The sequence below is a fragment of the Babylonia areolata genome, chromosome 2 (genome assembly GCF_041734735.1).
Source record: "Babylonia areolata isolate BAREFJ2019XMU chromosome 2, ASM4173473v1, whole genome shotgun sequence".
NCBI classification, from domain to species: domain Eukaryota; kingdom Metazoa; phylum Mollusca; class Gastropoda; order Neogastropoda; family Buccinidae; genus Babylonia; species Babylonia areolata.
The window spans coordinates 36,323,014-36,335,513 of NC_134877.1; the positions used below are offsets into that span (position 1 = coordinate 36,323,014).

Consider the following 12,500-nt stretch of genomic DNA (forward strand, 5'->3'; position numbering starts at 1 on the left):
CACACACACACACACACACACACACACACCAATAACCACAACGATACGAGTTTTTCAAGTGGTGCACGAAGAATCATCTTCAGCAACCGAGACAGAGACCTGTACCTCTTTTTTTTTTCTAGAGTTATGCTTATCTTTTATTTTATAACTCCTTGGACTTGTTCTTCAAAGTGTGCATTCACCAGCTGATTGTCCAAAGGGAAAAGTGCGGCTATAAATGACAGGAACGCGACATAACAACAAGTTCCCACACTTTGTATCAAACACACACATGCAATGACAAGTAGAAAACATAGGATTGAAAAAAACAACAACGCACACACACACACACACACACACACACACACACACACACACACACACACACATACACACACACACACACACACACACACACACACACACACACACACATACATATATATATATATATATATATTGGTTCATTATAAGATTTCATTTCACGGTAATGTCTTTGCTGTGATGTTTTTTCACAAGCCTAGCGTAGGCTCTCAAGACCTGACCCGCACGATGTGTTTAAGTGAAGATCAGACATTGGCTCTTTTTTTTTTCCTCCTCTTCCTTCTTCTTCTTCTTCCTTCTTTCTTTTTTTTTCTTTTTTTTTTCTTCTTCTTTTTTTTCATTAGCAGAAGTTGTATACGTTTACGGAACACAAAACAATGACACATGTCTTACGATCCTGTCGCCGCGAATCCAACTTTGTAGCCTACTGATCGGCAGACAACCTCAGCGTCCAAGTCATCCCAGCCGACCGAACACACCCCGAACCATTTGCCGTCAATTTGCATCAGGACGTTGCGGTCAGAGGTAAGCACTACTTTGGATTCTGCAAGACATCACACCGCTGTTAGCAGCTGCCTGGAGCGTGTGTCTTGAAGTTTTCATTAGCTTGTGTTAGTGTTCAATCTGTTTGTTGCAACATGTTGCAGATGCAAAGAGTTGGGGGTTTTTTCGGTGTTGGTCTTGGTCTGATCTGGTTTCAAGTGCATGTTTTATATTGGGGAATCTTTTGACATGAGTGTGTGTGTGTGTGTGTGTGTGTGTGTGTGTGTGTGTGTGTGTGTGTGTGTGTGTGTGTGTGTGTGTGTGTGTGTGTGTGTGTGTGTGTGTGTGTGTGTCTGTGTGTCTGTGTGTCTGTGTGTGGCGGGGTGCTGGGAAGTATCCATGCGTTTGTGTGTTTGTGTGTGCCTTAGTGTGTGTTGCAGGGATTCCGTGTGTGTGTGTGTGTGTGTGTGTAGTGGTGGGATGGTCGGGGGGTGAGGGGTGGGGGCTGGGGGGGGGTTGTGAGGGGAGGCGGGAAGCGGGTAACGGAGAGTCAAGGCTTTGAGCAGTGTTTCTGGAAAAAATGCGTTATATAAATGTCCATTATTATTATTATCATCATCATCATCATCATCATTATTTTATATCATTATTATTATTATTATTATTATTATTATTATCATTATTATTATTATTATTGTTGTTGTTGTTATTGTTGTTATTATCATCATCATCATCATCATCATTATATTGTTATTATTATTATCATCATCATCATCATCATTCTAGTATCGATAGTTTCTAAAGGAAGTGCCGTGGCATGTCGTTTGGAGTTGGGTTTCTGGTCCCAGTGCAGCAGTGATCAGGGAACACGGCCTGTTCTCAACCTGGCGTTGTGTCTTTGAGAAAGGCACTTTGATTCTCATCGCTTCACGCAGGTATGACAGAGGTGAAAAGGGCGGAAGGAAAGGATAGGGCCCCGCCTTCATGTGCCAACCAGCAGTGACACAGTATATATATATAGTCGTGTCCGACTATGACCATCAGAACAGCAGAGGAGGCAACTGCTGTTCCGACTATTTGGGCTAGAATTTGATTATAGTGGTGAGTGTCTTGCCCAAGTTACATCCCCACCCTCTCGGCCAAGAGGGTTTTAGGACAGTCGGCGTTGGGATGATTCCCAAAGGCCAACTTGCCCACAAGGCTGCAGCACTAAGAACCAGTGCAATTTTGCCTCCTAGTTTGAGAGTCATAGTCCTTCACAAAAGACTAAGCTGTAAATGACTTCCCATTGACTGTAGAAACCATTTGATAATACAGCTCTCACTTTTCTGTTGGCCCAAATGTAAAACTTATGTCAATCTGTGATATAAGCCGAGTGTAGTGACACAGTAGATGTGATTTTACTGCCAAAATGGCCGTAAAAAGCTATGTGACCCTTAGTTAACCTTTCTTTTGACCTGAAGTAGAATACCCAGATTTCTTTGTCACCGTTTTACAACGTGAAACATTGCGCATTCAACAATGTCTGCGACACTCCCTGTATTAACAGAAATTAAAAGTTTGTTCCTCATATGAATCCACAGGATTCTAGCAATTTCTGTGGTATTAGTGTTTAGAAATAAGTTAATGCACAAGCCATGAAGAGTGTCGAAGTCGGAAACATTTTTTCCCTTTATTTTCTATCAGATATTCCAATGGATAAAAGTGTATTTGTTTCTAATTTTTTTTTCTGCTTGTATCTGCATTACACCACGACTGACAACATATTCATTGTAAACAGTTTCTAAAGATAAGACAGAAAAACAAATAATTGTCTTTTGAATCTGCAAAACGTATCCCCATGCACTGCATGACATTTTGGATGTATCATGTGGCTTAATAGTACGCATGGTAGACTGGAAACTTAATTCTAAATGGGGATCAAGGTGCTTTATCATAGCTGAATCTTAACATTATTTGTAATGTGCATGTGCGTGTGACCTCATTTGTGGACATGTCTGTCTGGAAGAAGAAGAAGGAGGAGGATGAGAAGGAGGAGGGTGATAAGAAGAAGAAGAAGAAGAAGATGATGATGATGATGATGACGACGACGACGATGATGATGATGACGATGAAGTTCTCACTGGAACATTGGTAAAATTGCCGTGCGATGTCTTTGACGTCGAAGCGAAGGGAGGTGCTGAAGTTCTTCAAGACCAGCTCTGCAGACAGACCCTGAAGCAGAACGTGTGAAGCGTCTTTGCGGCCACACCTCTCTGGGTAGGTCTGAGCTATGCAGTTCACTACCGTCTTGAACATACTGAAAAATAAATCGATAAGATGTGTATGAAAGGCATTGATGATTAAATTGATCGGAAAAACGGTCATACACGTAAAAGCCCACTCGTGTTTATACGAGTGAACGTGGGAGTTGCTGCCCACGAACGCAGAAGAAGAAGAAGAAGAAGAAGAAGAAAATAGACTGCAATCATAATCTTCATGAAAAAAACAACAACACGTCACAACCGTCCGTTAGTGACTCATTCGTTTCAGTCCCAGCAAGAGTGCATTCTCTCCAATGGAAGAAATTTAATGGGCTAATTCGTTATAAGGAATAATAGCAAGTGCGCATTATATTTTTCCTTTCTGGTTTCTTAACTGAAATAGAATCTGGCGTATTTTACACCAGCTTCAGCGCCGCAAGTGTTCGAGCGTGCATGCAACTGCAGAATCACACACACATGCAGAAGCACACACACACACACACAAACACACGCGCGTGCCTGCGTGCGTGCGTGTGTGTGTGTGTGTGTTGTCTTGTGATTGGATTCGTGCTCTCAAAATGAAACAAAGCCAGACTTTTTTAATCCCTGGAACAATGCAACAAAACAATGGGTAGATATCTAGAATCAGTACTGACCTGCACACTTTGCCGCGGCCAGAGATGGCATGGATTCCTTGCAGGCACGGAGCTCCCTTGCTGATGATGGCTCGGTAGCATTTGTCCTTTTGCAGTTTCTGTATCGTGTCTGCACAGACAGAGAATAACAGCACGCTAGTGACCACAGCTATATCTATTCTTTGTCCAAAAACAAAGAGAAAATTTTACCCCAAAAAATTATTTCAAAAAACAAAAAGAATAGATAGAATAAAAATATATATAATACTAACTAAACTGTCCTTTCCTTTTTTTTTCCCCTTACATTCTTCTACTTCTTCATCTTCTACTTCTTCATCTTCTACTTCTTCATCTTCTTCTTCTCCTCGGTGTTTTTTTTTTTTCTTAACTTTTTAGTAGTAGTAGTATCATCATCGTCGTCGTTGTCGTTGTTGATGATGATGATGATGTCATAATAATAATAATATCATCATAACCAATAGCAGTGATCGTATCATCATTGTCATCATCATGAAACATTTCATATGCTTCCAGAACAAAGGACGCAAAAGTATGATCATATTGTGTATTAGCAATCTACCACTTATCCATAATTTTATATATTCATATATATATAGAGAGAGAGAAAGAGAGAGAGACAGACAGACAGACAGAAACTAAACGATTTTTTATTACTAAACGAGATACGGTACATTACAGTGGAGGAGAACAAGTGTAGGTAAAAAAACTAAACTCGAAAAAAAGTCGCTTTAAACCATACAGGTTGAATTATTGAGAGACGAGGGATAGGCACACTGACCAAAACATGTGTTGGCCTCAGCAGTAAGCACAGCGTGTTTGTGCTGTTTAATGGTGTCGTATATTGCTGACTCAGTGCAGACCAGTCCCACATCCTGGAAGTGACTGTTGAGACACTGGACTTTCTGCGCCACCGCCCTATAAAGCATACAGATGAAGAATAAAACTTACAGAGGCGCAATGAGAACAAGCACAAGAGATCCAATTTACAGAGCATGTAGACGGTATGTAAAAGAAAAATAATATACAGATTTGAAAAAGTGGCTCTCGTTTATCCAAGATAAAATAAAAGAAGTTTTATTTAGCAGAACGAAGCAGTGCCCAACAAATGATATGTGTTTGCACTATTGTTTCATTATAACTTGACATAGTTAGTTAGTTAAAAGAAGAATTCTGTTTACTATTATTATTAAACATTCACCATATGTTAACTTGGTAGCAATTGGGCAGTTGTAGTTTTATGATGTCTCCATGGAACTATGTTATCTGACTGTCAAATGTGTGCAGCGAGTTGGAAATCAGGGTGTCACATTATAAGTGGATTTTTTAAAAATAATTTTTCTTTTTGTGTGTGTGTGTGTGTGTGTGTGTGTGTGTGTGTGTGTGTGTGTGTGTGTGTGTGTGAAAATACCCTTGCTAATTATTACCATGCTTGTGTAATATGCAACTTCTCACAGGAAAATTGTCATGGTGATGGTACTGAAGAGAAAATATAACCTTCATTGCAAGGGGGATAAAAGTAACATGTCCTACAGCTTTTTACGGCCATAGGGGCAGTGAATTCATATCAACTGTGTCTAGATCTCGGCATGGAAAGTAGGGGCAGTGAATTCATATCAACTGTGTCTAGAGCTCGGCATGGAAAGTAGGGGCAGTGAATTCATATCAACTGTGTCGAGAGCTCGGCATGGAAAGTAGGGGCCGTGAATTCATATCAACTGCGTCTAGAGCTCGGCATGGAAAGTAGGGGCAGTGAATTCATATCAACTGTGTCTAGAGCTCGGCATGGAAAGTTGGGGCAGTGAATTCATATCAACTGTGTCTAGAGCTCGGCATGGAAAGTTGGGGCAGTGAATTCATATCAACTGTGTCTAGAGCTCGGCATGGAAAGTAGGGGCAGTGAATTCATATCAACTGTGTCGAGAGCTCGCCATGGAAAGTAGGGGCAGTGAATTCATATCAACTGTGTCGAGAGCTCGCCATGGAAAGTAGGGGCAGTGAATTCATATCAACTGTGTCGAGAGTTCGCCATGGAAAGTAGGGGCAGTGAATTCATATCAACTGTGTCGAGAGCTCGGCATAGAAAGTAGGGGCAGTGAATTGATATCAACTGTGTCGAGAGCTCGGCATAGAAAGTAGGGGCAGTGAATTGATATCAACTGTGTCGAGAGCTCGGCATAGAAAGTAGGGGCCAAATCCTCATTTTCTGCTGTTTTTGCCTTCCACCAACCTGAGTCAGGTACTCACTTACCACGGGTAGTGGGGATGTGGGTGGTGAAGAAAATCGGAGTAGAATATATTTCCTAAAGACGCAACATCATGCTGAAACGGGTCCTCCAACCCTGGGCACTTGTTGAACACAGGACAAGTCCAACGCCTAACTGACTCTGTCACAACGCTTCCTTAATTAAATGTGTATTACTAATGTTCATACTTCTGACAAAACCAAACATCATTGAAAATAATTAGAAAAGAGAGTTGCATTTTACATCCCTTCTTCTTCTTCTCCTTCTTCTTCTTCTTTACTAATATTCATTCTTCTGACAAAATTTAACATCATTGAAAATAATTAGAAAAGAGAGTAGTGTTTTTCACTCCTCCTCCTCCTCCTCCTCCTTCTTCTTCTTCTTCTTCTTCTTCTTCTTCTTCTTCTTCTTCTTCTTCTTCTTCTTCTTCTCCTCCTCCTCCTCTTTCTTCTGCTTCTACTTCCTCTTCTTTTATATACCTGTTTTTACGTAACACAGCAAAAATAAGACCAATCATTACGAACATTTTAGCTAATGAGCGACATAGTGACAAATAGTTATGACCATCTCAGCTGCTCAGCCACATGCTAACGAATGATTACCAAGAAGTCTTTTTAAGTTCACAAAGAATTCTTCAGTGTGAAGCGAGAGACAGTGTTTTGAGAAAGCACGAGGAAAAAGCAAAACACGCTTACATGCAGGCGTCGTCTGAAGAAGCGGAGGATGACTCCGTGAAGCCTGAACTGAAATGATGAGACCTGGGACCACGGGAGGCAGACATTGACATGACCGTGTCGTTACAGTTATACTTCAGGAGGTAAACGTAGGCATCAGGGTTGGCGCACAGTTCTGTCGTCTCAATGTCAACCAGTGATGGTGCCCTGTGGTCTGTCAATCAAGACAGTGTCTTCTATTGTATAGACCAGCAATAAAGCTCAGATGATGTATAGTTTACATCAGTACAAAAGTGTATCAGCCTTAATCTTCTTGACGTTTTCGCTAACAGTTAACTGATCTGTCGCCCGGATCCTGACAGTTTTCAGAACCCTTTCTACAGATTATGTTTTCTTCATTTGTATGCATAGATGCACCTTCATTCTTTCTTTTCCTTTCTCCGCATGTGTATTCGTCTTAATTTCTTGAAATGTTCAGTAACTTTCAACCGATCAGTCATTCAGTCTCGCATAACATACACGCAGGAAAACAAAAGTTTGAAAATGATGCTCTATTTGCTTACACATTATTCTCAAACAACGTCAAAGACCGCAGAGATTATCAAGCAGTTTATTACCACATGTTTCTTCTTGATGATCGTTGGACGTTTAGACAGTGCTAAAAACTCACCTTTGCAGGTGAAAGGCAGAGAATGAGCAGAGTGACCCCCGTGGGGATTCCAATGATGTCTTGTAGATGCATCATACATCGCAGATGAACCGTAGTAATCCGAAGATCCACGATACATTGCGTCACCGTAGGATGAGTAGACGCGGCTGTTCCCAAACCTGTTGTATTTAGCCGAAGACCCAGAATTGCCCCAGCCAGACCATGACGATCCGCGAGACCCGTAATAATCAGACGAGTCGGAGTTGTACCAGGAAGACTCACCAGACCCATAGTAATCAGACGGATCAGAACTGTACCAGGAAGACTCACCAGACCCATAGTAATCAGACGGATCAGAACTGTACCAGGAAGAGCTACCAGATCCATAGTAATCAGACGGATCAGAACTGTACCAGGAAGACTCACCAGACCCATAGTAATCAGACGGATCAGAACTGTACCAGGAAGACTCACCAGACCCATAGTAATCAGACGGATCAGAACTGTACCAGGAAGACTCACCAGACCCATAGTAATCAGACGGATCAGAACTGTACCAGGAAGAGCTACCAGATCCATAGTAATCAGACGGGTAAGAACTGTACCAGGAAGAGCTACCAGACCCATAGTAATCAGATGAACCAGAACCGTACCAGGAAGAGCTACCAGGCCAATAGTAATTAGACGAGTCAGAGTTGTACCAAGAGGATCTGCTGGATCCATAGTAATCAGACGGATCAGAACTGTACCAGGAAGACTCACCAGACCCATAGTAATCAGACGGGTAAGAACTGTACCAGGAAGAGCTACCAGGCCAATAGTAATTAGACGGGTAAGAACCGTACCAGGAAGAGCTACTAGAACCATAGTAATCAGACGAGTCAGAGTTGTACCAAGAAGATCTGCCGGATCCATAGTAATGATACGGATCAGAACCGTACCAAGAAGACCTGCCAGACCCGTAGTAGTCAGACGCGGATGGTTCATCGAAACCGTGACTGGGGGTTCTGGCTGTGTGGAAATTCCAATGATGGTTCTCCATGATTTCTTGAAGTTCATGTTCCAAGCAGAGGTAGTTCGAGAGTCGCATGACGAGTGATGCACACTTCAGGAACTGTGCATAATGACTGAAACAGAGAATCAAACAGACATAGCTACGCAAAATGGAAGCCATTCAACTCGTTTGTTGTGTCTGCACACACTGGACGGATATTTATCAAACAAATCTTCTTCTCTTTTTTTTTTTTTTTTTTTTTTAAACGGATGCAAGCAAACAATGAAGGAACCGTCACTTCTTTAGTCACTGAACAAGCAGAAGTTGTTGTAGCAACAGCAATATAAATCATAGTGGTAGTAGCAGCAGCAGCAACAGTGGTAGTAGTACTAGTAGTAGAAGTAGCAGTAGTATCATTACCATGTTGTTAACTGTTGTTGTCGTTGTAATTATTATTATATTACAACCACCACTACTACTTTACTGTTGTTCTTGTTCCAATTCGTGTTCTGCTCTGCAGCAGCAGCAGTAGTGGTAGTAGTAGTAGTAGTAGAAGCAGCAGCAGCAGCTGTTGTTATTGTTGCTGCTGCTGCCAATGTCCTTAAATTAATTGTTGCTGCAGCTGCTTTTGCTTTTGCTGCTGCTTATGTCATTATAGTTGTTGTTGCTGCTGCTGCTGCTGTTGGTGTTGGTATTGTTTGTTGTTGCATGTTGATGAAGTGATGGCCTAGAGGTAACGCGTCCGCCTAGGAAGCGAGAGAATCTGAGCGCGCTGGTTCGAATCACAGCTCGGCCGCCGATATTTTCTCCCCCTCCACTAGGCCTTAAGTGATGGTCTGGACGCTAGTCATTCGGATGGGACGATAAACCGAGGTCCCGTGTGCAGCATGCACGTAAAAGAACCCACGGCAACAAAAGGGTTGTTCCTGGCAAAATTATGTAGAAAAATCCACTTCAATAGGAAAAACAAATAAAACTGCACGCAGGAAAAAAATACAAAAAAGGGGTGGCGCTGTAGTATAGCGACGCGCTCTCCCTGGGGAGGGCAGCCCGAATTTCACACAGAGAAATCTGTTGTGATAAAAAGAAATGCAAATAGAAACGATGTCCCTGTACCTGCATTTGTCACGGCGAGATGCCATTGCAAGCTGCATGGAGACCGAGCAGGGTTCGAGCACGGCTGTCCGCACGACGTCCGCGCCAGGACAAGGATCCAGGCTGGACGTTCTCTTCGTGGACACGGGAGTGGGAGCTGGGGTCACGTTGCCTGCACATCCATCGTTCTCGTACAGTTTGTTTCAGTTTCTCATGGGGTTGTCGCTGATTTCAAACAAATCCATCTACACTGCACCATACCCTGTCAGGCATGTTTGACTAACCTAGCAGCATAATGTATAGTGTTGGTTGGTCACCAGTGAGTACATGCATATATATATATATATATATATATAGAGAGAGAGAGAGAGAGAGAGAGAGATTTGTGTAACTATCAGGGGTGGCTTTCTCCATATAACAACACTGCAGTGAGTTCTTTCTCAGTGCCTTAAGTGCGTGCTGCACACGTCTCACCCGAAAGACTAAGATGCACAGTTTGATTCTCCAGTCGAACTTTGGAGAAAGGACGAGACCGGAATTCGAACCCAGACCCTCACGGACACTCTATGGAAAGATGAGCGTCTGAAGCAATAGGCCGTCAACGTCATTCAGCCGCATTTATACTCGTATTTCAACAAATAATAAATATCTTTGTCTTTTGCGCTTCGTGCAATCATATACTTTTTATATGCTAAAATTGTATTGGTATGGTATTTGTATCGGTGTGGTATTCTATTGTACTGGTGTAGTGTGGTGTGGTATGGGGTTGAGGATTGAATTGCATTGGATCGTATCGTATTGTATCTGATCGAGTGTGTATATCTCTCCATCTATCTATATAGAATAATTCTGGATATAAAAATTTTAAAAAAAACTAACAACAACTGCATACAACAGATAGGACTTCTACAACAAAATTGAAAGAAACTATTGTCGATTTGAAAATGTTCTAACTGATAAAATCGATTCCTCTCACAAAAACGAGCACTTTACAAACTCAGAATATGCGCACTCAATTTGAATATTGAACGTGGAAGATTCACACATATTCCAAGAGAGTGAAAAAAAAAAAAAAAAAAAAGGTTATATGTGTGAAACTATTAAAGATTAATTCAGTTTCCTAAATATGTGTATTTTGTTTCATAACTTGCGAAACAATCAAATTGCGATTGTACAGCAATCTACTCGACTGTCAGATGTGATCAGCCGAAAGATACGGGACAATAACCTGAAACCAAGTGGTTTATTTAGTTGCGATGATTGTCTCCTATAAAAATTAAAAAAAAAAAAAAAATTAAATCACTTGCCAAATGTGTATTTGATTTCAAGCGTCTGATATGACCATTTCTTTGTTCCTTTTGTTCTTTCGTTGTGTTTATTGATCCTTTTGGGTTTCATAACAATAAATAAAGTCGAGTCGAGTCCAGTCCAGTCATACATGCACCGCTGAAGACGCGCAAATGTGTCACTGAAGACTTCACTCTACAGAAATTCTGCTGATTTTAAAAGAAAAAAAGGTAAAAAAAAAATCTAAAGAATTTTGTTTTGTTTAAAGAGGAGAAACCTTTGCGGCACACAATGCTATCTCACAGCATGACACCCCCCAGACCACTTACCGAGGACAGGCTCCCTGCAGATGGTGCCAGCTCCTCCGCCCACAGCACAGCACTTCTTGGTGCCGTCACACTCCGAGTCGTGGCTGCACTCATGGACAGTGATGCCAAACCCATCGGAGGCAGGGCACTTGCCGGGTTTTTCTGTGGAGGTCTTGCCTTTACCCCAGATGTTATCTCCACCTGACTCGGTCTCTGCAGACAGACTTAGGGTTTGAACAGTGGACACTTCTTGTCAATGTGAGTTTTATTTTTCAATCCATATTGACAGACTTTTTTTTTTCATTTGTAAGTTTTATAAACTCTTAGCAGTATCTTTTATTTTATCGGCATACCGGTCGCCCACATGTTTCATATTAGAACAAACATGCTGATACAGCCACACGTTTGCAGCTTGTGATCTGCAGTTTTTGCAAAACGGAAATTCCCTCAAATAATAGGCTGGTCGTTAAACTACATTAAAAAGTCGTTGGTTCCTGGCTTCATTTTTTTTTCCAAACGACCCTTCTTTCTTCTTCTTCTTCTTCTTCTTCTTCTTGTCAAACCCTGTAAACATGAGTTTATTATAATAATTGACTTGCTGTGTCGTGGGTTTTGGTTTTCATCTACCAGTTTCGTTCACGTATTCACCAATTAAAAAACAACAGTAGAAAGTTTTCTTCATTCAGAATACATCCAAAGATTCAATTTAATTGTGTATTTCGGTGGTCTTTTGCCACCTCCATGGCAAAACTGATGCAAGCTTGTCTTGGGATGGGCAGGCTGTCAGTTCACGGCTACAAAAAAGCTACCTTGTCAAAGGCGTCCAGCCGTGGTGTTGTAAAAGATTGTCATGGATTGGAGGGACTTCCAGAACAGTGTTCAGGTTGAGGCCAGACTTTCTCGTCTTCATTCGGAGGGCTTCTTTTACCTCCAGAAAATGGGGTTATGTGCACAGCATCTTTGTCCCGGCCAGGCAGTAGCACTGTGTAGTGTGTAATACAGCAGTCTGTGACGCGAGACGCTCGTGGTTAGATGTTTAGGTTTTGACCATGTTTGGACCATATCCAATGGTCTCCCAGTTTCATCAACAGCCTATCACAGTCCCAGCAGTCAGAGCACTGAATGTACTGTATTGTATTGTATTTCTCTTTTTTGTCACAACAGATTTCTCTGTGTGAAATTCGGGCTGCTCTCCCTAGGGAGAGCGCGTCGTTACACTGAGAGCGCCACCCCGTTTTTTTGTTTGTTTTTTTGTTGTTGTTATTTGTTTTTTGTTTTTGTTTTTGCTTTTTTTCTCTTTTTCTTTTTATCGTGCGTGCAGTTTTATTTGTTTTTTTCTATCGAAGTGGATTTTTTCTACAGAATTTTGCCAGGAACAACCCTTTTGTTGCCGTGGGTTCTTTTACGTGCGCTAAGTGCATGCCGTACACGGGACCTCGGTTTATCGTCTCATCTGAATGACTAGCGTTCAGGCCACCACTTAAGGTATAGTGGAGGGGGAGAAAGTATCGGCGGCTGAGCCGTGATTCGAACCAGCACGCTCAGATTCTCTCGCTTCCTAGGCG

The 12,500-nt window shown here is 41.8% G+C and overlaps 1 protein-coding gene across 1 annotated transcript in view; it reads right to left on the reverse strand.

The window, feature by feature from the left end:
- Positions 1–12,500, reverse strand: part of LOC143279415 (uncharacterized) — a 36,313-nt gene that overhangs the window by 18,670 nt on the left and 5,143 nt on the right. The window contains exons 4-11 of the mRNA XM_076583461.1: positions 10,957–11,148; positions 9,362–9,512; positions 7,273–8,378; positions 6,624–6,816; positions 4,464–4,600; positions 3,686–3,794; positions 2,910–3,085; positions 697–847 (exon numbers count right to left, since the gene is read on the reverse strand). Of these exons, the coding sequence (XP_076439576.1) occupies positions 697–847; positions 2,910–3,085; positions 3,686–3,794; positions 4,464–4,600; positions 6,624–6,816; positions 7,273–8,378; positions 9,362–9,512; positions 10,957–11,148 (2,215 nt within the window). The remainder of the gene's footprint in view (positions 1–696; positions 848–2,909; positions 3,086–3,685; positions 3,795–4,463; positions 4,601–6,623; positions 6,817–7,272; positions 8,379–9,361; positions 9,513–10,956; positions 11,149–12,500) is intronic.